At 36.0% G+C, this 24,591-nt stretch overlaps 3 protein-coding genes across 5 annotated transcripts in view; 1 reads left to right on the top strand and 2 right to left on the bottom strand.

The window, feature by feature from the left end:
• The window catches only part of LOC132152728 (glycogen synthase kinase-3 beta-like), a 40,584-nt gene extending 38,858 nt beyond the window's left edge, over nt 1-1,726 (bottom strand). The window contains exon 1 of one of the 2 annotated variants that reach the window (XM_059561574.1): nt 857-1,726. In XM_059561574.1, coding sequence (XP_059417557.1) covers nt 857-944 — 88 coding nt within the window. In that variant the 5' untranslated portion in view covers nt 945-1,726. The remainder of the gene's footprint in view (nt 1-856) is intronic. The other variant, XM_059561575.1, reaches the window with a different exon arrangement.
• LOC132152732 (serine/threonine-protein kinase SIK2-like) overlaps nt 1-24,591 on the top strand; it is a 364,451-nt gene that overhangs the window by 304,547 nt on the left and 35,313 nt on the right. The gene's annotated exons all lie outside the window — the stretch shown is intronic.
• LOC132152727 (probable G-protein coupled receptor 156) lies at nt 4,506-17,376 on the bottom strand. Of its 2 annotated transcripts, none has more exons than XM_059561572.1 (10): nt 17,184-17,376; nt 11,866-12,018; nt 11,242-11,369; nt 11,001-11,133; nt 9,906-10,016; nt 9,686-9,811; nt 9,379-9,474; nt 7,811-8,047; nt 7,135-7,296; nt 4,506-6,070 (listed from the first exon to the last, which is right to left on the bottom strand). In XM_059561572.1, exons 2-10 carry the CDS (start codon nt 11,980-11,982, stop codon nt 4,769-4,771), a joined length of 2,412 nt encoding a protein of 803 aa, XP_059417555.1. In that variant the 5' UTR covers nt 11,983-12,018; nt 17,184-17,376; the 3' UTR covers nt 4,506-4,768. The 2 variants fall into 2 exon arrangements, with proteins under 2 accessions (XP_059417555.1, XP_059417556.1); XM_059561573.1 differs by having other exon boundaries at nt 11,001-11,082.

Genomic DNA, 24,591 nt, shown 5'->3' with positions numbered 1-24,591 from the left:
ATAACAACTGGAATAAATAGTAGTTGGAGCTTGGAAACAAAAAAAATGTGAAAAAAAAGTTAACTAAACCACCGTATTTCTTATATTGTTATTGTAATTTTTTTACTGTACAATGTACAATTTGTAAACTGTAGCATTACTGGTCACTTGGGACTGTCATTAGTAGCAAACAAATAACTACTAGTAGGATATAATATACAAGTAACTAACTGAATAGAAACTAGTGAAAATGAAAAAGTTACTAGTAATTATTTGATTACTTAATTTTGAAAAATGAATACTGTAAACATTAAACCAAGCCAGTCACGATCTAATCACGTAGTACTTAAGATGTAGTACCAAATAAAAATAGCTATATTAATTAATAAGTATTATCATTAATATCTGTATTGTAACTAGCAATAATAAAATGCCCTATTATAAAAAAAGAAAAGAAAATGATATAATGGCGAGCTGCTGTAAGCCTCGACTCCGTGGCTGTTCATCTCCAGACTGATTCAGTCTAATGCACTATCAAGACCTTATTTTAAAACGCACAGAACAAATTAATGCAACTAAAGTTAACTCGCCACCAACCTGCCCTGAATCAACGGCAGTCATGCCCGTTTAGCCCATGACAGGGTCATATATCGGTTCTGCTGAGGGATAAAGCACGCTGGTCGATTTAAAATGGGGCACGTCGTATTTCACCCAAAGGTGACACTTGAAGACCCTCAAATCTCTGCTCACGTGCCTGACTGGCTCGACGCGCCCATTCTCGGTTATTATAGCGCCCAGGTTAAGTCAACAGCACGAGCAGCCTCGCCAAAGCACTAAAAGCACATTTCCCGGCGTCCGAAAATGACAGGCTACTTACTGCTGACTTTCATGCTGCCGAACGCTGACGGCTGCGGCACTGGCTTGCAGCTCTCTGCGAAGGAGGTGGTTCTGGGCCGACCGGACATTTTCCAATCCGAGATCCCACGCAGACGTCTCTCAGAGTAAAATACGACCGTTAGTCTTAAACGAATCCGTTTCGACCAGTGGGAAGCAGTTTGTCTACGACTTAAATCAGAAGGAAAATGGGCTAAAGCGGCTGTCCGGGGTCCCTTCGCGATCGATTTCTTCAGTGAACTCTCAAGCGTCTCGCTTTCAGATCAGATCATAATTTTCCTGTGATTATCAGTTTTACATTCATGGATGAAACCTCAGATAAATTCGGTCATGAATAAAGACACTCATGAAATTGGCCTTTCCCAGTTCCGCTCGAACGAAACCCACCGATCCTCGTCTCTTTCTTTCTCTCTGACAGGAACAGAGATTTACACAAAGAACACGGTCCGTGTCTAAAATACCCTCAAAACGCTGAGAAACTGAAGTGGTTTTTTCATCACCATTCAGTATTTTTCATATACTGAGGTGGAGACCCAGTGATCCTGTGGCACCAGCCATGGCGGCTTCCTTGCTGTAACCAACGATACTCAGAATTTTCCAATTGCCCAATTTCAAGACTGATATCCTCGGCCACCCCGACCCACTTAACTCCATGCACACGGATGACCAGATAAGAAATCCCAAATGTACACGGGTAGTTCAAGAAACGAGCCAAACGTTCGGTTCCGAAAGGAAACTGTGATCAGAATCCGCACGGTAATTCAGAAATTTCCTTTTTTATATCTTCTCCGTCGGTCTGTGCTCGTTCTCTTTGTCACTCTGATCGAAGAACGTAAACTGCGCAATGTGCGCAAGAGTTGTGATAGAGTTGAACGAGAGCACAGCTGGGGTTACGCCACTTTACTGCGTCAAGAATCGGAAAATGTGAACGCGCAGGAAGGCCCGTGGAGGTCGGCGCCAGCCAATCCGGCGCCTTTCCTCGTAGGTGGGCGGGGCGACGGCCAAATACTCAGCCAATCGAATGTTTGTGTCCGCAGAACACATGGCGTAATTTGCCAATCTGTGTTCTGCACCCACGCGCGGAAGTTGAAAGTGGGCGGGCGCGTGGAAAGACTGATTGTAAAATCATCCAATAAGCCTAACTAAGGAAATTAAACGGACCAATCGTGAAGAAGCATCAAAGGCATAAAAGTAACCAAACTGCACTGTTGCTAGTCAGCTGAGCTCCTGTGATCTATTCCGTCACCTGGCGCTTGCCAATCGTAAAAAAAGGATACATAAATCAAATATTTGCCATTCTACATAATGTAGGCTATACATATTACTCACGTTAATCACGATTATAATTATGTAGCCTATTTAGAGCCTTCGCATAATGTAATGTGTCTAGTTCCTTTTGAGCTACAAATAATAATAAAGGCCTACAAGTGTTCCTAATTAAAAAAAAAATTAATAATCTTAAATTAGGATATTTTACACAGGAGAATTGACAGGATGGATACAATGGTCACAAAAAGGCTTAAGACTTAACATATACATTTAGGCTACTTCAATGGAAGAACCCTAATCCTCCAGAATAATTTTCAAATATATATCACTTCCTTTCACTTTCACTACATATATTTGCATCCAAGTTATACAACATTTTGCCCAATATATTCTTAGGTCAGCAACACATTGTAAGATTGGCAGTGAATGTGCATCTTAAACTGTGCTGAAAAGAGAGGTTTTGCAGTAGCATCCCAATGCTAAGACAGCAGAATTACTGTGACCTTTAAACGCTCTAGTTAAAAGAAAATCTATTCAAATTGTGTCTGACATTAGTTGATGACAGATGTGGGGCAGTTTTAAAAGCTCAAATGAACAGTTCATCAATAGTTGAGTTTGAGTATGCGGTTGTTCATTCATTTGTATGGGTTTTGCATGAATGTAGCATGACATCGTTTGCACGCCAATGGATCCTCTGCAGTGAATGGGTGTGCACCATTTTTTTGATCTACGGTGCATATTCTATTTGTAACCAATGTACTGTACATCCTGTATGTTATGCAGAATGTTTCACAATGTCTGCACTTATATTCTGATATCACTCTTTTCTGTGATGTGATCTTGCTGCTTTGAGAACATTTTACGATGATGTTTCACAAATAGCCCTACATTTGCAATAGAGCAAGTGATGCAAATAATGCAAGTTACAGTTTTCTTTTTTGTTTCTTAATGCAAATACTTCCTTGGCAAGTGTGGATGTGTGTTTGCATACATGCACAGATGTATAAATACAGTTGTACACATTTATTCACATGCACAAACAAAGATAAACACACATCTCTTCACGTACATTCAGTATTTTAGTATCCCTATGCAATCATGTTCGTGTTTGTAGATGTTCATAGCTTACTAAGAGAGATTCAGTAACAAACGTAGGTTCATAGAGAAAACATGTTTGCGAGAGGGACACAGATATAAACATTCACACATACTAAAATATTTACAGAAATGCAATCCAAAAAAAAACACTTTAAACAAACAACGATGCAGCTCAAGTTCTTCAGTCACATTTCCTCTTTAGAGTTTAAATTAGATACATATGGAGAAAAACAAATATATAACAGTCTCGGTATAGACATAGAACTTCTATAAAACTCCACACACAACAAAAAGAATAGCCAAAAATAAGTACTACATTAAAACCAAAGCATGACTATAGAATATTTTATTTAGCACAAAATAAAGCATTTTAATAGTGCAAAAAAAAAAATTAAGATTTATGATTTGAAAAGATTTAATTTCTAGGAAAGCCTACTGAATATCACAGAACTGTAAGAGAAAACTGAAATGATCAATGATTACTTGGTAAGAATTCAACAGAAAACACATTAAAAACAAACTTCACAGCTGATTGTTTTTATTGTTTTGATTAGATTTTTGTTTAGTTTTTACAATATTTGCATGACAAATCTCCTCATCTAATCTCTCTTTTAGGCTACACAGCTTTTCTAATAAATTATAAATAGGACTTTAAAAAACAGCCATAACCCACAGTTTTGATTTAGAAATGCATAACAAGTGTATGGATATTTCTGAAACTGTATTTAATAGCTTTCTCAAATAAATAAGTGTAAACAAATACCTTTTTTAACAAACAGTCTTGGTATTGGCTCATTTTCATTATTTATACTACTACTTTATGGCCCAGCCCATTATTTTCAGTTTAGTTGTTTTTCCTTTTCATAATATACATTTTATTACTAAAAATGTGACCGATCCAATTATGTGTATACATCTCCATCGTTTTCAAACAGATTTTTCAATGTTAAAAAAACACAGTATTCCAGATTATACCAGATTCAGTTTGACATCTGAAAACCCGAACCTTGCCAAAAAAATAAATAAATAAAATAAAATACTGACCTCGACTAATTAACTTTCCAAGATATTTCACCAAAAATGCCTAAATAAATTTTATTAAACATGTGAGTTTAAAAATAATGGCCATCACAGAAGAGGGATATTCAAGTGTGTATGAAGTGCATTTTAACGTACATGGTCGAATTTTTGGAATGATTAAGATTTTTTTTATGTTATGTAAATTAATTTTTAAAACGACTTTTCTATTCATATATACATTTTCTATTCATATATGAATTTTCAGCATCATTACTCTAGTCTTCAGAGCCACATGTTCCTTCAGAAATCATTCTGATATCCTGATATTACAGTTATACTGTTTTACTGTATTCCTGATAAAGAATTTTGAAATAAATGCAGCCTTGCTGAGCATAGAGACTAATTTCAAAAAACTTCTTACAGCAGTGTATATCTGAATAATTAAATTAGGTCCAGACAAAACAAAAAGAGCACCACTTAAAATACAAATAGTGGATGTGCAGTCTGTTCATACAAAGGTTGGTTTGAGGTCCACTTTAAAGTTTACAGCAGGATGTGCTAACTTGTAGAAGTCCTCATCCTCGCTGTCAGAGGTCCCTGAGGTGAGGCTGTCTGTGGAGTCGTAGGGGTGATGGCAGGCCCCGCAGTAGGGCCTCTGGTAGTAACAGTAGTCCACTGAGCTGCTGGACTCTGAGTCTGAGTAATCATATGACTCCTCTGAGTGTTCAACCCCCTCTAATAGTCCAGCAGAGGCAGGCTGAGGAACCTGTCCCGTAAAAGGTGTAATGGAGCATTTGTGAGAAGAACATTCCCAACTCTTCTGTCCTGCGCCACATCGATCTTGTGCTTTCTCACCCCTTCTCCTCCTCTTTCCCTCATGCCACAAGTCTTGTCTTTGAGAGTCATCGTTCCTCAACTTTCCATGGTCCGGTAGTACTGGTTCCCTCCTTCGCCCTGGATTAACCGAGCCTGGAATATAGTAAGGGGGCGGTCCACCTCTTGAGGAGTAAAAAGGAGGTCTGCGTTTACGCATGGCATAGGGTGAGATGGTGGGAAAGAAGAACTGTAGAGAAGATTGAGGAGAAGGAGCCGTGCTCAGTTCATCTGGATTGAGGGACAGGCTTCGCGCCCGGTCGGGGGACTTGGCGGAGCTTCTTACAGTGTCCACACTCAGCTCCTGCAAGATCTCCACCAGCTGCTCATTAGTTACAAAACCCAGTCGCCCAGTCGGTGACACGGCGGGAAGCTCAACAGAAGCCGATGGCACTGGAGACTCAACCTGTGGGGAACTATACGTAGCAGGACCCAGAGGAGGGGAACCCTGTGCTAATTTGCCTCGATCCGAAGGCATGACTAGTGGTTTCTCCGAAATCTCTTTTCCAAGACCTGAGTTTCTGAGATTGTTCATGGATGGAACTTCTTCTGTGTTTCCATTCAGACTCATAACCTCATTGGAAGAGCTGTCTTGAGGAGGTGAATACCTCAGGTGTGGTGAAGGAGGAGGAACTTCCCTAGCTACTGGGCCTTCAGAGGATGTTTGCTGTGAGGTAGTATGAGCGGGAAGTGATGGAGGAGGCACATAGGGAGGTGGAGCGAGCGCTCTGGTGGGAGCAGCTTCTGAGTATTTCATCAGAAGAAGAGTTGGGGAATTAGGAGATACCACTGTGGTTTGAGTGGAGGTGGAGTTGAGGTTCGTGTTGGAGGAGTCCATTTCTCCTTCGTCCAAGGGGAGGCTAGCAGTCATCAGTTTGAGCAGCTTGTCCTTGGCATTGTTCACTTGTTCCTGTAGGCTATCAATAACGGCATTCTTCTGCAAATATGGAGGACACATGGGAAAAATGGTTTAAAACCTCACCACCCTAATCACGGTGATTATCTAGAACGACACAAGTAGGTGTAAGGGTTAGGTGCCAGTGTTACAGGATGTGAGATCACAAAGGGCGGCCTTGAGGAAATGTAAAACAAAAGATCCAGCCTCACTCAATGAGTAGTGACGCAAAACACACTGCTGTCCACACCCAAAGCTGGAATTCATCATCACACACTTACTAACCAGTAATCACTGTGTGGACAAAACTAGATCCTCGCTTTACTCAGATCAGTGTAATCAAATTAACTCAGAGATTTCATGTTGGTTTGATAAAATCCTTTAAACCAAGACCAAAATCTCAAAATGGAAGTCCTCCTATAGATTTTAAGCTACACCAACCACAATAAGTCACACTCAGTGTGCTATATCTGAGGTTTTCCAGCAGCCAATGAACAAAAATCCCATGGACTTCTTTTGAAAATGTCACCTATCTGTCTATCTGTCTGTCGATCGATCAGTGAGTAGTTCTGTCTATCTCCCTGCCTGCCTGTCTATTTGTCTAACTAGAATAACATTCAGTACCCTCGCAACTACACAGTATTTTGTATTCGAATACATATGTCTTAAATAATCTTTAGATTACTGTATTTATTTATTAAAACAATTTCTTTAAGCCAACATTTCAAACATACATTTTCTTTATTTAGCTTTAGAATTAAGACACATGTACAGGTCCAAAGTATACTGTGAGCATGGATGGATGTGTTTGCCATCTGCACACTATCATCTGGACCTTTGTTTTTGACCTGCTAATCATTCACACATGCACTGTTGTCCTCGCCAACAGAAAAACTGGGCTATGTGCGGACATTAGAAGAAAATGAAATCACACATGGGTCTGTGAGATGACTCAGAATGTGGACAAGCAAAGCATGCTGTGGGCTTTAGAATAGCACTTCCCTCTACTTTGTGGTGAATGCTATACATGCTAAAAGGTACAAAAGTAAACTCAAAGTGCATCACTTTGCTTTGAATAAGAACGCAAATGTAATAACTATTGTTACCTCACTGATGAGTCTTTTCATTGAGTCATTTTCTCCAAGTAGATAATAGATCTCATCCTCGCTGTACATGGAGTGTGTGGTCTTGCTGGGACTACTGAAGTATTTGGCCATTTGACTGGGATGAGAGTTTGTCTCCTCTTCAAACTGCCTCCACTGGGTCAACTAGAGGGACGAATAATAATAACAAGATTTAAATACAGCAAGGGTATTCAATTATATACATTACTGCACAAACATTAGTGTCTTTTGCTGATGTTCAGTTACTGAATGATTCAGTTTTCTTTTTTTTGGTATTTGGTCAGGCATTATCAGGTCTGTGTGACTCATTAACCAAATGTTTCCCTTTTTATGCCAGCCTTTTTAATCTTAACCAGACACATACACACACACTCATAATACACAGATGCAGAGCTCTTTGGTTCGGATCGATCCTTAATGAACTGCTGTAATCCACACTGTCATAAAAAGCCGACATTAGCAGTGTCCTCTCCAAACGTACAGGATACATACACATCTTATGTTTGAGCTTACTCATCACCTGCTTCCTCTTCTGTGCTAGATTTATCGATCAGTTGTACATCAACATAAGCCTCTTGATTAAGGGTTTTCAGAACAGAAACGGCAGAAGTGTGACTGCAAATCACAAGACATTGGCAGTGAATTTACCGGGACGTACTTGAGGGACAAACAATAGACAGTTTATGGCCAATGTGCAGATGAAGATGGCTCCGGACACTACACTGTAGACCACATTGGGCCAGGCGTTCAGGTAAAGAGAGACGGGTACGGCCACAGCACTCGACATGGTGACCAGACAGACAGCACCTATGATGGTCACAGACTGGTTTACTGGAGGTAAGCTCACATTGCTTGTCAGACCGGCAAGATACGTGCCATACAGGAGGAGACTGCCCTGCAAAAGAACAAAGAGAGTCCATGTAAAGCAGGACAAATAGATTCACTACTGTAATGCATATAAACTATATATATATATATATATATACAGTACAGACCAAAAGTTTGGAAACATTACTATTTTTAATGTTTTTGAAAGAAGTTTCATCTGCTCATCAAGCCTGCATTTATTTGATCAAAAATACAGAAAAAAACAGTAATATTGTGAAATATTATTACAACTTAAAATAATAGTTTTCTATTTGAATATACTTTAAAAAAAATAATGTATTCCTGTGATGCAAAGCTGAATTTTCAGCATCATTACTCCATCCTTCAGTGTCACATGTAACATCCAGTCTATCACATGATCATTTAGAAATCATTCTAATATTCTGATTTATTATGAGTGTTCGAAACAGTTCTGCTGTCTAATATATTTGATGAATAAAAGGTTAAAAAGAGCTGCATTTATTAAAAAAAAAAACAATTCTAATAATATATATTCTAATAATATATTTTCTTTACTGTCACTTTTTATCAATTTAACACATCTTTGCTGAATAAAAGTATTGATTTTATTTAAAAAAAAGAAAGAAAAAAAAGCCCAAATTACTGACCAGTAGTGTATATTGTTATTACAAAATATTTATATTTTAAAAATACTTTTTATTCATCAAAGTATCATAAAGTATCACATGTTCTGAAAAAATATTAAGCAGCAGAACTGTTTCCAACTTTGATAATGAATCATCATATTAGAATAATTTCTAAAGGATCATGTGATAATGATCCTAAAAATTAAGTTTGCATCACAGAAATAAATGATAATTTAAAGTATATTAAATTTAAAAACAATTATTTTAAGTTGTAATAATATATCACAATATTACATTTTTTTCTGTATTTTTTATCAAATAAATGCAGGCTTGATGAGCAGAAGAAACTTCTTTCAAAAACATTAAATATAGTAATGTTTCCAAACTTTTGGTCTGTACTGTACATATATATATATATATATATACTCTTTATTTTGCCCCAATACCAAAATAATAAAATATATAATTATTAGAAAATAATATAAAAATACTATAATACTTAAAAATATATAAATTGTTCATATTTATTGAGAAATAATTATTACAAATTCATTTTCATTACTGTAACATGTCCAGATACTACTATTCAAAAGTTTCAGGTCTGTAAGATTCATTGATGCTCCTGAAAGATTATTATGCTGCATTTACTTTAAATCTAAAAAATATTGGTGTGATTAATATTACACCGTTTCAATTTTAATATATTTAATGTAATGGGATTGATTCCTGTGAAGGCAAAGCTGAATTTTACCTTAAGCACAGAAAGTAGGATTACCCAGAGGTCCGAGTAGAGAGAAGAGCAGGAGTCCAGCTGGGAGAGAGAGTAGGATGCATCCCGCTCTACTACCTGACAAAAAATAAATAAAAAACACTTTACATGCCATAAATGATTTGAGCTTGCATCAGTGTAAATGTGTCTCTTTTACAGAATTATTACATAATTTTTACAAGGCTTGAACTACAGTGCATAAGTTACACTGACTACACTGAGTTTTTTATTTATTTACTCTTTTTTTTTAACAAGAGCTGAGTGAAAATTCTTTAAAAAGTGTGTGTACCTTCACCATAGCACTAATAGAGCGAGAGCACTTGATCGGATCCGTCAGAGCCCATGCTGCTAGAACAACAACATCCACAAGGACCAACAGAGCAACCAAACCCATCAGCTGGATGTCTCGAATAATCTGAAACACAAGAGAACAAAGCACGATGGTGAAGCCGCTGATCTCAACCAATGATTCATAGCCTGTTCATACACAGACATATATCACAGCTCACCACTCTCTTGTCGGGCACACGCTGAGTGAACACTCTGTAGAGCCGCCATGTTTTCCCAAGAATGGGGCCGAACACTAGAGAGCTGCCGATACACAGTGTCCACATCCGCGCCTGTGACGGAAATTAAGATGGTGTAGAAAAAGATACACACATTTAATGCAAGAACGACTTTTAACCATACAAATCATGACACTGCTTGTTTGTTAAACTGAACCTGGAATTAGTTTAAAACAAACAGTACACTAATATTGTGAAATATTTTTTTTTACAATTTGAAATAACTGTTTTCCATTTCAATATACTGTAAAATTTAGTTTATTCCCGTGGCACATGATCCTTCAGAAATTATTTTAAAATGCTGATTTGCTGTTCAAGAAATATGTATTATTAATACAAGTAATAACTATTAATAAAAATAATAGTTGTGCTGTTTAATATTCCTTGTGGAAACTGTGATACATTTTTTTTCAGGATTCTTTCTGTTCAAAAGAACTGCATTTATTTGAAATAGAAATCTTGTGTTACATAAGTATTTTTACTGACACTTTTGAAAAGTTGAATGTGTCCTTGTTGGATAAAAGTATTAATTTATTAAAAACAAATCTTGCTGACCCCAAACTTTTGAACATATTTTTTTTCCTTCTTTTTTGTAACCACTGCTAATCAATCCAAAACAGCAACACACACACACACACACACACACACGCACACGCACACACACACACACACACGCAGACACACACACACACACACACACACACGCACACACGCACACACACACACACACACACACACACGCGCGCACACACACACACACACACACGCACACACACACACATACACACAAGCCTTACAGCTCAAAGTAATCAAGAATCCTGTTAAACATGTTTGGTAAAGTAAAAGAGGTTTATGGTGTTGTAAAATGTCATTTAGCATTTCAGAGCAATAGGCCAGCTGCATGATTTATAGTGCTTTAGTTAAACTTACATATAGGCAGGTACATAGAGAAGAGGGTCTTAGTTTTTGAATGTCAACTTCATCAGTCTACCTAAATAACCATGTGTGTGTACAGTGTGTGTGTGTGTGTGTGTGTACCTGTACTGTGTTTGATCCTGCTCCTGACAGCGGCGCTCTCTCCTCCAAGGCGAATAAGAAGCCGCTGCTGTATGTGAGTACACTGCCACAGAGAGTCAACACATTCAGATTGGGACTGGACATCTTCACTATCCTGGGTCAGAGGTACACAATCAAAATTCATGCTGGCGGCCACAGTCACTGTGCAAAATGACCACCTGTCAAGCAATAAAATCACATTAGAGATCCAGAGATCCTGTACCTGTTGTTTTTGAAGCGCAGTGTGAAAATGAGGAAGAAGAGCGTCAGCAGAATCCCACAAGAGAGGAGCGTCCAGACAACAGCACGGAGAGCAGGAGACAGCGATCGACTCGGTGCATCCACACCCCGCTAGACACAGACAAACAGCACAATTCAATCAATCTTTACACTACTCTATGGTTTTTAATGTTCTTTAAAGTTTCTTATGCTTACCAAGGCTGCATTTATTTGATAAAAAAAATACATGTAAATATATATTATGTTTTCTATGTAAATATATATTTTAATTGTAAGTATTTCTGGGATGCAAAGCCCATTTTTCAGCATCATTACTCCAGTCTTCAGTGTAACATGACCCTTCAGAAATCAGTCTGACATTCTAATTTGATGCTCAAGAAACATTTCTGATTATAATGTTAAAAACCGATGTGCTGCTTATTATTTTTATGGAAACTGTCATCCATTTTTCTTTTTAGGATTCTTTAATGAATCAAAAGAACGTCATTCATCACTTTAAATAAGAGAAATGCAAAATAGAAGCATTTTCACTAGTGGCCTCGCTCAAACTTGTGGCTCCTACTGTTTGTGAATGTAATTGTGATTGTCTCCGAGTGTGTGAACGTACCGTTGCGAGCGCACACAGTCTCTGCAGGACGTCCCAGCCCTGCTGACTGTTCACTCCTGGATAGATGAAGCAGACGCCAGACTCACAGTGAGAGCTGCAGTTCAGCCCTGCCTCCATCACTTCCTGAGCTCTATCTCAACTCATACACACATCCTGAAAAACAGAAAACAATCTTCACACAACACATTGCATATTTACAGAAACAAACAAGTGACAGATCTTGTCAATCAGCAGCAGTGGCATTTACCTTTTGTCACTACAAAGGAAATATATTGTATATGTATTGTCACTATACAGGGAAATAATTATAAAAAAAAATACATTAAACACTCGACGTTGTCTAGTCATAAGAATCAGGTTACACACTAATGTGAAATACTTGATTCTGATTGGTTAAATGTGTTATTCCGTGCTCACTGTACAAAAATGAATATTTCTTTATTTATTTTAGAATTTTTTCTAAAACCACTGTTTTTAAATATGTTATAACAATATACTAAAATACATTTAACAATACTTTAATAAAAAAAAAATTAAAATATTTTTTTATTACACTATGCATTAAAAATATTTTCGAAAATCTAATTTTAAGTACACCGTGGAAGACTGAACACAAGATGGCGCTGTTATTTATAGTTTCTTCTGTCTGTATCCGAATCAAATATACAGTAGTTACTCTCAGCTCAGCCTGTCTCAGAAATCTGTTCTTATAAGACTGGAAAGATTAAATAAAATGATCTGTGGTCATTTATGACGGTTACAATTTTTTTTCTATTTGTCAGAGTTTGTTAGAGCGACTTCTTCAGATGAAGATGTACGGCACTGTGCAGATTTAGTCCTCGTGTTATAATAAGATTGACTTTACTTGAGTTCCACAAAGCCTGTTGCTTTATGTGTAAGTGTTAACCATACTAACTCTTTTTATACATATATATATATATATATATATGAGAAAATCTTCTGACATTCCTTATGTTTAATCACATTTTAATACCAAACATCTCGGAGTTCCCAAAAAGATGGAACGTTTTTCAAAGAGGACATTTAAAGCATCAAGTTGAATCTCCTCTTAAAATCAGTTCTGAGCACATTTTTGACATTTCAGACGGTCTTTCTCGCACCCAAACAGATCTTAAGAGATGTTCTCCCGTGTCACGGTGAACATGAGAACACAACAAAATACAGACTCATTCTCCTCTTCATTACATAATTATACCTCTGATGTTTAAAAACTATCATCACACTGATCCTCAGTCCATAATGAACAACGGAGGAAACGCTCAGGCTTGCCTCCACAACACAAAGTTGAAAGAGCTGCAAGTGAGACACTAAATCCCACACGGATGCACAGATTACCAGTCACAAAGCAGCGCTGTGCGTCACATCAGCAAACCAACCGCATGTATGAGCCTGAAAGGGCAAACCACATTACCTGTGCTGTGATCGTCTCATAGTCTGATGTGCTTGAATGTCTACAGCAACTCGTCCCATGTGCCAGGCAGTTTGAGGCATGTAAACATGAGCAGTATAGCATGGATTTTGGAGGTGATTTTCAATGCTGTGATCACCTCTTATTGGATTCACTGTGATTTTTTCAAGCCTGCTTTTGAAATGTTTTAAATGTGGGTGTGTCCTCTGTCTTACTGAGAGTGTGTTGCATAGGGGGTTATTGACATGACATGCTTTTGGGAAGTTGACACATCCTTGCCCATTCTTTATAATTATTTTTCATGGAAATGTATCCTCTATGAGACAAAGGTTTGGGGCCAGTAACTTACTTCATTCATTTATTAAATGCTTCCATTCAGTAAGGTGCATGCAATTTCATAAAAGTAACAAGACATTTAAAATGTTACAAAACATGTATACTCCAAACGAATGCTGTTCTTTTGAAACTTTCTATTCATTAAAGAATCTTTAAAAAGAAAACGTAGCACGGTTCCCACAAAAAAAAAAAAAGAGAAAAAAATATTAAACAACATTTTCAATGTTGTTAAAATATATTGAAAGTGCAAACAGTCCACAATATTAGTTTTACTGTATTGTTTTAGTCAAATAAATGCAGCCTTTTTGAGGATACAAGGCTTCTTTAAATAATGTTTCAAATGATATAGAGAAATCGTTTGTTTACAGAACCTAAGATGTACACTTTTTGACTTATACATTTATATAAAGTTTCATTTAAAATACTGATGCTGATTTAAAAATACATCAACTATCCATTTATTCAAGCGTGGATCTCGTAGCTTTCATTATCTTATATTTTTATTAGTAAAGTCACAGATGTCTAGTCAGAAAGATCATTTGTTTATGAATCTGAGAGACTTTATATGTGTGTCAGTATGTTGGAAGTCTAACCTGGAGCCTCACATGAAAGAGTGACTAAGCTTTAGTGAATGTAGCAGTGACTACATGAGCTATGAGTCAATGAGAGAGTGACAGCATCTGGAGCGTAGTGTGGATGTGATTGAGACTGTCTGTTCAGGGGTTTGAACGGCTTCAAGCGCCTGAGGCACAGACGTAAACGCAAGCACCTCACAGACACACAGTTACCAACAAACAAACATCTCAGGAAACAGACAGATACAAGCACAGCAGGACTCAGAAAATGAACACAAGTACCTGTTGAAAACTGAACTTAAGTCATCCAAGAATCAATCAACACTCATCACGTTCATATACTGAAAAAACAACAGGCAAACCTATGATATGCAAGCCAACTAGCATTTACTGTATCTGACACTAATACATAATTTTGAGTCCAAGAGGAAAGAATTCTTTTAAATGTTAGTTGTGACTTTGCAGACTTGAACTGTTGAGTCAAGATGAGTCACAGACTGAGCCTCAATCTAGCTGCTGTTTACTACAGAGGCAGTGTGCATTGATTTATATGGAAAAATACAACTGCCCCCATCTATGATGTCAAGATATATTAATATGTCATCTTCTGGTCTTGTCATACATGTAATATCACACAAAGTTTATCTCGTCTGTCTGTGAGACTGAAAAACAGCCCAAACTGTGGAGCCAAGTAACAGATTATCAAGCTGTCAAACATAATGTTATTCACACTTCACAGCTAGAAATCTAACTTTAATATTTAATAATAACAATCAAATATCATAAACATGGTCTTATTAGCTGAATAGTTTAGAAAATACATGTTTGAGAATAAATTCCTGTAATTAATTCAGTTTTGCTATTAGTGTATTTTCCTCATCATATACAAAAAATTGCATGCATATTAAATTGTAATTTATTTATAAGACTTCAAAGCCTAATTAATTTGTGGCTCTGCTGAGACCCTGTAATTATAATAAGAAGTTTCATCCAGTATTAATTGATTTGGCACTTACTGTCTTGTGAGCCTGGTTGAAAATCAGCATGAGCTTTAGTAATAACATCTCTAGATTCTTGATTTCTGTGATAAAATAATAATAATAATTCCTTACATTTATATTGCACTTTTCTAAGCACTCAAAGCGCCTTACATTGTCAGGGGGAATTAATGAATTAATAAATCTGATGCAAAAATGATTTTCAATCAGCAGCAAGGTTTTCATGCATGTTACATTTCAAGCAAACTGAAACCGTTTCAAACTGTGCATAATGTTTTCAGATTGATGCAGTCATATTAAATTATATTAAATAATTATAATAAATATTTATGGTACTTATGTAACCATTTAAATTATGTTTTTACACTTTCTGACAAAAAAAAAAGTTTGTCACTTTAGTTTCTGTTTTTATTAAGATCATCAAAGCATTAGTTCAGGCATTTTAGTGTTACTCAAATTAAATCTTTTGAGCTAAAACTTTGATTTATGTGTCGATGACTTTGGAAATGCTGTGCTTTATAAAGTCAGCTGTCTATATAAAACTTTAATTCCTTCTGCAAAGGCACCAGTCAGCCGAAATCTAGCATTCACATTAAATCCACATATTTTTCTGATTCAGACTCAGATGTGTTTGAACAAGCATGCATTACGGTCTCAGATTCATGTGACACTCTTGTCAGGGTGGTTTGGAAATTCCTGTAAAGTTGTTCCTTCCTAAAGATGTGTTGTCATCGCTCCCAGTATAGATCTGTAGTTTACGGTTTCCTGCAGATACGACCGGCACAGAGAGGCATTTCCGACCATTTTTTCCCTCTTCAGTGCAGGGGGAGGTGGTCTAAAGGCAGAGCAGGCCTGTATGGCTAGCTCACGACTGGTCAGTTAAGATAACTATCACAAGACGTTCATGTGAAGGTTGCTTCAACACAAGCTACACATGCATCCTGCGCTGCTGTCTGCAGGAATATGCCTCAGAGAAAACGCTTTTCTAGGGGTGTGTCTGTTTCATTCTCCTTAGAAGTACACTTATCTCTCCTAAAGGAGTAAACACTGTGTTTAGCTGTTTTGTATTTGAGTTTTCTGGTTTTCTGTTTGTGAATGAGACACTGATGACTGCAGAAAAGCACAGCCAGTGTGTTTGAGGATCATATATGAACAATCACCCTCACTCTCTTTTAATCCGTTTAGCAATTTAATCTAAGCTGATCATGTAGAAGAATGCCAGTTATTATTGGTTTACTCCCCTCGACTCAACACCCACTGAGAAGACAACAATAACCCGCGAAATGAAAGTCACGGCACATCTCAAACGGGGGAAAGAGTAGTTTTGTAGGCAAATTTCAATTTACTTAGACAACTTTCTTTGTTTTGTATTTCTTTAGCAAGCGGCGTGGAAGGTAAAAATACCTAACTTAAAATAATACAATACTAATGTAATAATTAAATGTAACGCAATAGTTATGTTATTATTTGATAAAAAATATATTATTTTATATCTTATATTATTTTATTATTATTTTATTATCAAATTTTTTAATTAGGCTACTTTACCATTTTTCTGTGTGTAATAGTTTCCAGGTAATTTTAAGGGGTGTTTCACATGCAGCTTCCTGATTTTGCCGAGTTAGATCTTAGCATATTTTGTTGGCCCATATGGAACAACATTAAAAAAAAAAAAAAAAAAAATAAAAAAAATAAAAAAAAATTATATATATATATATATATAATATTTAATCCATATCCCTACACCTAACCTTAGTAAAACCTAAAATCAGAGGACATGACAGATGAATGACAGTAATGTACAAGCACCAAACACTGATTGTAAGCCTAAACTTCACAAAAACTATAAACTGGTTCTTCAGATCTGAGTTAATCACAGTGTTGTTCCTGGATCAACGTCTTTGTTGACCCTCGCACTTAGTAAAATCAGGTTCTGCAGCATCTGCATGTATTTGCCTTAGGAAAACAGACTGAGCAAACCTGTGATCCATGTGAATGAAAGGTGCTCCTGTTCACACATCCTTCAGCGATCCGGCACAAAACGTCCCATGCGAGAAGCGACATCACATAGAGCGGCGAGAGTCAGGGGTGATCCGAGGACTCGGGCTGTAGATTTAGTTTTAATTGTCTGTGCCAAATGATGAACAGCAAACAGTAGCCTACATGAACTCCTGAAACACTGAGAGAGAGAGAGAGAGAGAGAGAGAGAGAGAGAGAGAGAGAGAGAGAGAGAGAGAGAGAGAGAGAGAGAGAGAGAGAGGACTGAATCAGGGACAGAAAGAGGAGGAGACACAGACACAAGTTCATTTGGAAGTGCACTATAAAAATTGGATATTCTTTCACTTTTGTTGGCGTATCCTAATGAATTCAGTCTGATTTAGTTATTTGAAATAATATTTTGACTTACAATAATTGCATTGATCATGTAACACTTTTTTAAATTGTTTGAAAAGCCCGCACTGTTGATATATTTTAATGTTTAAAAACGACATTTGGTTTACTTACTCGTTTACTACTGCGCTTTATCCAGTTTAAAAGAGTAGCTGATAATATAGTTCATTGTTTGTCTGACTTCTAGCGAGGATAGTTGATTTAACTGAGGTCTCGCGGGACAGGGTGGATTCTGTTCTGCACGGGAGTCATTATAAAAACAAACAAACAAAAAAATCATAATATACCTCAGTGGAAAGAAATACACTCGCGTTTATCACACCTGCTCCGCTGCGCAGTAGCTAATGAGAGCATGCGTGTTATAGCAGACTAACTTTTATTATTATTATTATTATTATTATTATTATTATTAAACACTTTGATACGTATGCCAATGATAAAAATCCAGGCGTTCAAGGATGGCCATACAATACATAAGAATTTAAATTCGATTTTAAAGACGAGAGAGAGAAAATAATAAATAAATAGTGAACCGCTGACGTCATCTCGCTCCAAGCGCGCAAATAATAACGCGGAAGATCAAAGGTATTCTTTTAGTAAGGCAGTTAGTTCATTCCCATGGGTAGACTACTTGTTGTCGTATAGGCCTACCGAATTTCTTCAGAAAATCCAATTACCAGTTAAACCAAGAGAATTTGCCATTGTTTTTGATGCAATTCCTAAGATTGTGATGTTACTTAAAAAAAAAAAAAAAAAAAAAACTTTTCAACTGGAACTTAGAAGTAAGCATGGTTAATCTTTGTGGAATTATTTTCTTTAAAAATATTGATTTTTAAAACAACAGTGTAGCAATAAGATTATACCGAATGCTCTTTGTTATGTGTCCTTACCTACAGCAAGATTTTTTTGGTCTTCTTTATTTGGTAATATATCTTGGGTTAAAGCATGGAAACTGCCAAATAAGTTTTGTATCAATAACAAAATTAAGAAAGTGTCTTACAAAATACTTCATAGAATTTATCCTGCCAAGGATGTTTTGGAAAGATTTAAGCTTAATATTTCATATACCTGTGAATTTTGTATTCAAGAAAAAAACTATTTTGCATCTTTTTTTTTCAGTGTATTTACTCAAGATTATTTTGGAAGGATTTGGAATTCTATATTAACAGAAACAAATGGAGTGTATGATAGAAATTTGTCTGTTTGTTGAAATTTTTTATACAGAAAAACAAAATTTGAATTGTAAAGAGCAAAATATTATACAGTTGTTTATTTTGTTAGGAAAATTCCATATACATAAGAAAAAGTGGGCTCAATGTAAACCTTTTTTTTCTTGGAACAGACAAAACACAAAAAAGCAATGAAAACGTAATGCTCTGAAATCATTGGAATATATGTAATTCTCTTTTCTCTCTCTCTCTCTCTCTCTCTCTCTCTCTCTCTCTTCTTTGGCAGCTAATGTTAATTTGATCTTGTGAATATGTAATACCTCATGTTCATGTTCAGCTGTTATTAAAACTTCACATGTTCTTTCTGAGGGAGTCTGGGCATGTGGTTAGCTTTTCCTCGGAAAAGAACAAAAAAACACACAAAAAAAACCTATGTAAAATGTACAGTGAATATAGTTATTCAGTGAAGATCGAGTATCGTTATTATATGTTCCATGACTCAGTGCTGCAAATGCAAATATCACGTGCAATGCAAGTTGTTTATTGTGTAGAAGAAAATGTAGGAGAACTCTGGCCTATATTTCTGTCAGCGTCAGTTGTGGTTTTCACCAGAAGATGTCGCTGTCGGACTCGGTCAGTTCATACACTGACGCCAGAAATAAGGTTAACACTTTAAAAGCAAAAGCAAACTGGGCACAATATTTAAATTGTACACCTTATTTAAATAATATAAATTAAACATACTTCATTTGCAATCCAACTATGGTTGGCATCAAATAGTTTGCAAATATTAAATGGTATAAAGATATTTCTTTCCTACTACTGGAGGCTCTGGAACTGTTAAGTCTCTTCCTCTGAATGAGTGTGAACCTGGTTAACCTCGGGGCAGATGTAGTGCCTCCAGGCTCATGTTGCAAAGACCTGCTAAATCTTTCATCCACATGAGGCAACAGTAGACAGCTGTCTACTCAGTTACCGAGTAAGGAAAGAGGAGATTGTGTTCAACCAATATGCCCAATAACAACAGCATATGGCCAATGATGAGTGCACAAATTCAGAAAAACCTTCTGCTATAAAACACCAGCATACAACCAACACTTTCAAAAAAAAAAAAAAAAAAAAAAAAAAACTAAAATTGAACATAGAAAATTTGCATTTAATAGCTAGATTTACATGATTCCCACAGTCACTGAAAACTTGGAAATATTTCAGTAGATACAGATGGTTAAATACATCTTCTAGTTATGTTAATATTATAAAGTTAATGTTAAAATTATAATTGGCTAAATATTGCTTTTGTATTGTGTAAAAGTTGCTTATAAGTCATGTTTTGAGGGTTGAGCGAATAGTTCTTTTCGAACTACAATGCCTTCTGAATCATTAATTAATGAATTGGTCTGTAATTATTTTCAAAAACTCCATCAAAAGTAATGGTTAAGCATCATGGAAGAGTAAATGAAATTCAACACTGTGTTCCTCACTGTTTTTGTTTTTCTAGAGAAATGTGTAAGTCATAAAAACTCCATGTACAAAGCTTTGCATTGACCTAATTGCAGTCTCTGTTTGATATCTCCACGTTGAAGGTTACTTTTTATATTAAGAGAATAATGATTCTACTTGACCTGGCCAAAAGTTATTTTACAGCGCTGCAGTTATCTTTATGGCTGAGCTCGGTTTCAAGATGGAACTTGTATACACAAATAAATCACCGGTGACTGTACACATGACAACACTCACCTTGGTAAGTCATAAAAAGCCAATAAAAACCACAGAATAATCCTAAAAACACAGTTCCTCATTCCACCCACCCACTCTAGTCATGGCACAGGTCTTACTCACCTTCTGCGGCAGGCAGCCCTGCCCAAAATAACAGGTTATGGACTCTCAAACGCCGCTGTGTGAATGTGGGTCATATTCTAGACATGTTTAAAAGACTGTTATTCCAGAATAAGGATCTGTCCTATGCACTCGACAACAGCACATTCTCTGTAGAGTGAGTTCTGGACATTGTACAATGCTAAACTTTGTTCACAGCTCTCAACTTACAGCCATTTAAATGTGAAAGCTTCAGTTTCATCCTGGTGTCTTTCATGCATCTCAGGTTCCAAGTAATTGCAGCTGTACTGCCATATGCACATACACTTAGTACAACTCCTAACTCATCCTCAGCTATTGCTTAATTAACTTTACACGTTTCCATATGCTTTCTGTTTTCAAATCAGCCACACACTCATATTGTAGTTCCACAGGATTTGTTTTAAGTATGAATTGGTAAGAGGAGGATTCTGAATTGTTTAATTGTAGAATGAAGCTTTAGTTAAGCTTTTCTCAGTAAGATGCAGTCTCCCTCATGACGTGAAGACTAAAGCTCAGACACCCACACGGCTGTCCACTTGCACATTCCTGTGGTCAGGCTACACACATAGGCCATATGATGTGTTCAGTGTGTTATGTGTGTATTACAAAGCTCGGTGAATGTTTCATTAATTATGAGGATTATTTGTACACCTTTGACCTTTAATCAAAACATCTGATACCTTTTATTTACTGCCCTCAGAAACCTGACTTAGAATAATCAGATCAATTTTGTACACAGAAAATTAAATTAATTACAGAGTGTCGTGCTTTAAAGAGCCATGCATTTAAGTTGTGAGACACTGGGCGGTGAAAAAAAAAAGTTCAGAATTTCAAGAAATTTCAAGAAATTCTGAGAATGAAAGAACAAATTGCAATGTAAACTTGTGAGATGTTTACTACAAAATGAAAAATATAAAATCTAAATTGCAAGAAATAATAATATATTCCATGGTCTTATGGTATTGCAATGACGCTAAGCAAGCCTACCCTTATGAAAAAGAAGTTTATTCAAGTGTGCTATTAGTATACTTCTTTTTAACTAAAAAATAGGAAAGTATGCTTTTAGTGAACTTTTTATGTAATCCTCAGAAATAAACTTAAAATGACATTTAAGTATACTTTACATTTACTTAGAGAAATTTTAAATATATTTGAGACGTATGAGTGGACTTGCAGTATAAAACTACTGAACTAGTAGTTTACTGAGACTATACTTCAAAGTGTACAAAGCATTTAATTAGTAAACTATCAGTATACTAATAAGTTCACTTTTAATATAATTGCAGTACAAACTACAAACATAGAAGTAAACTAGTTGTGTACACAAAGTTTGCTACTGTTATACTTAAAGTATACTTAAAAGTATACTTTTATATACCGGTATAGAAAGTGGGCCAATTTAGTCCCAAGGAGTATTGAAACAGTACACTTACAAGTATACTACTAGAACACTGATATTTGTATACTTGCTATATAAAGTATACTTAAAAGTATACTTGAACTTTACTTAAGTATACTTAGTAAAAAAACTTACAAGACAACTACTTTTTCGTAAGGGTACCCAAAATACATCTCTATAACTTTTGGTAGGCCTTAAGATTATATGTCTCAAAATATATGATTATAAAAAGTTTAGGAACCCCTGTTCTAGTTAATAGATAGTTGTTCTCTAAACTAGTAGCAAGACTTTAAAGGCTTTTCTGAACTCCACTATGAATATGAATTGTTTGCTCTCAAGGTAATAAATAATAGAAGAGTGATAAATGATGTGAAAACAACGATTTATCAAATTTCAGCATTAAGCAAATGTTCAAGCTATGAGAAAGCGACATCTCAGGACTCACAACAGTAGATGTATTGAGGTGCACTGAAGTGAGGAGAGACACTCAATGTGCTGTCAGTAGGGGGCCAGGGGGCTTTGAGCTCCTAACAAGTGTTTAAAAGTGGTCAAACAAACCGCAGGACAAATAACACATCTGTCCCTCAAAACCCATCTAAGATTAGACAAACCTCACAGAGAGTGAAATCAGGACAAAATAAAGTGAAAAAAGAGTGGCATCAATTTGTGTTACTAGGTCTTTCTCCTTCAGAGAAAGAGTGTCCTGTAAAGAATAAAACTTTGAATTTGGAAGGTGAAAAGAAAGTCCCTCTGTATTCAGTGGGAGTGATGAGATGGCGTTCATATGCAAATGCATGAACTCAGTCCTGTATGTTCACTGGCCAAACGCTGAATCTCTCGCTGACCATCTGAACCGACAAGCGTCTGGCTAATGGATTCTGAGGGGAATCAATCTTGCCAACTAAAACACATTTAAATTTCAATGATACCTTGAATGCGACATGTTTTACACAGAAGTTAGAGATTACAGAAGCAACAGGTAATCAAACTGAATATGCTCAGAAAAGTGCAGGCATCACATACATTTACAAAAAGTTAGCTAAGCAATAGAAACATAATATTATCTTAGTGTAAAGTAGGCATTAAGAGATTGGAGGATGATTTTTATTCAAAACATGCAAAAGGAGAACTAGGTTTCTTGGCATCAAATTAAGTATTAATTCTTATGTCATGATTAATGTATTCCCATGTTTTATTAATGTAACCCATCTTTTTAATTAAACTGTGGTTAGTTAATTGTAGTTTAGTTACGTATGTTGTACTAATTTGTTCCCTTGTTTAGTTTAGTTAAATCGTGCCCACTATTTAACTAAAATTGGGGGGAAAATTAATAGGGCTTTTCATACTGGGTAAAGGTATGTTTCACATTAATTTATAAGCTTTTGCAGTGTTAACCTCACATTTCTGTGCCAAACAGAGTACAGCATGAAAAGTTGTATTGTTAGATTGTTAAGTCTACATATATGAGAATGAGCAACTCTAGAGACTTTCTGTAAACATGTTGTGAGATTAGCAATGCACCCTGTGAAACGTGATCTTATGAATTCCCAGGACTGATCGTTAACCTCGGGGAAAGTATGAACAGTGTAAAATGTGAGGCAAGATAACATCCTGGTTACTGTTGTAACCTCTCTGCACTGATGGACAGAATGAGATATTGTTTCAAACAAACTCCTCCGAACACTAGATTTCTATATAACAGGACTGCAGAAATGTTTTAAAAGCCCCGGCTTTTTTTTTTCCAGAAAAACATGAAACATTCATTTGAAAAAAAGTGACCCACACACAAACTATTATTAATATTATTATTTATTTATAGTACTCTACATTAGAAGTGCAAATACATGTTTATAAACCATTAGAGGAGTGAATGCAATCCAAATCTGCCTTCATCATCTTAAATAAAATACATTCGATCTTGTCACTGATATACAGAAAATATCATAAAAGATTATTTAGATCTGAATTTTAAAACTCTGTGATTGCATTAGTTATTTGCATAATCAATATTGGTAAAGCCTATGAGTGTACATGGGCACATGTGGAGAAACTAAAGAAAGTGAGTGAGTTTATAAAACAGGAAGTGTTTGAAGAACAAAGTTCCGTTAAAAAGGAAATGCAGGAACACTTTGCAAATTTGTCCACTGGCTCTGTAACAACATCACATAGTTTATATTGATGCAGAATAAAGAATTAACCTTCAAAACTAAGTGACTGGTAACCTTTGTCACTGTTTATCTCGGGTTTTTGAATGAAATGAAACCACAGGGTGTCAGAAAATTCTAAATTAAAACAAAATCTTTTACAGACATAAATGCTTGTTTTTGAAGATGTAGCCCTGGTTTTACAGTGCTGCAGGCCACACAGTTACAAACACGAAGAAAACCTCTCACAAGCCCAAAGACTCAATGTTTATTTTTAATTAATTCACAGTAAATCTTTGTACAGTGAGAGACAAAGCAACATATTGCCAAGCAAACGATATACATGTACCTAAACTGTGGATTCTATTATGTATTATAAAAGTGCAAGAGCTAAATAGAGTGATATAAAAAGGCAACTTAGTTAATAT

The sequence above is a fragment of the Carassius carassius genome, chromosome 11 (genome assembly GCF_963082965.1).
Source record: "Carassius carassius chromosome 11, fCarCar2.1, whole genome shotgun sequence".
NCBI classification, from domain to species: domain Eukaryota; kingdom Metazoa; phylum Chordata; class Actinopteri; order Cypriniformes; family Cyprinidae; genus Carassius; species Carassius carassius.
The sequence above is the reverse complement of the archived record's forward strand: the minus strand, read 5'-3'. Positions and strand labels throughout refer to the sequence as shown.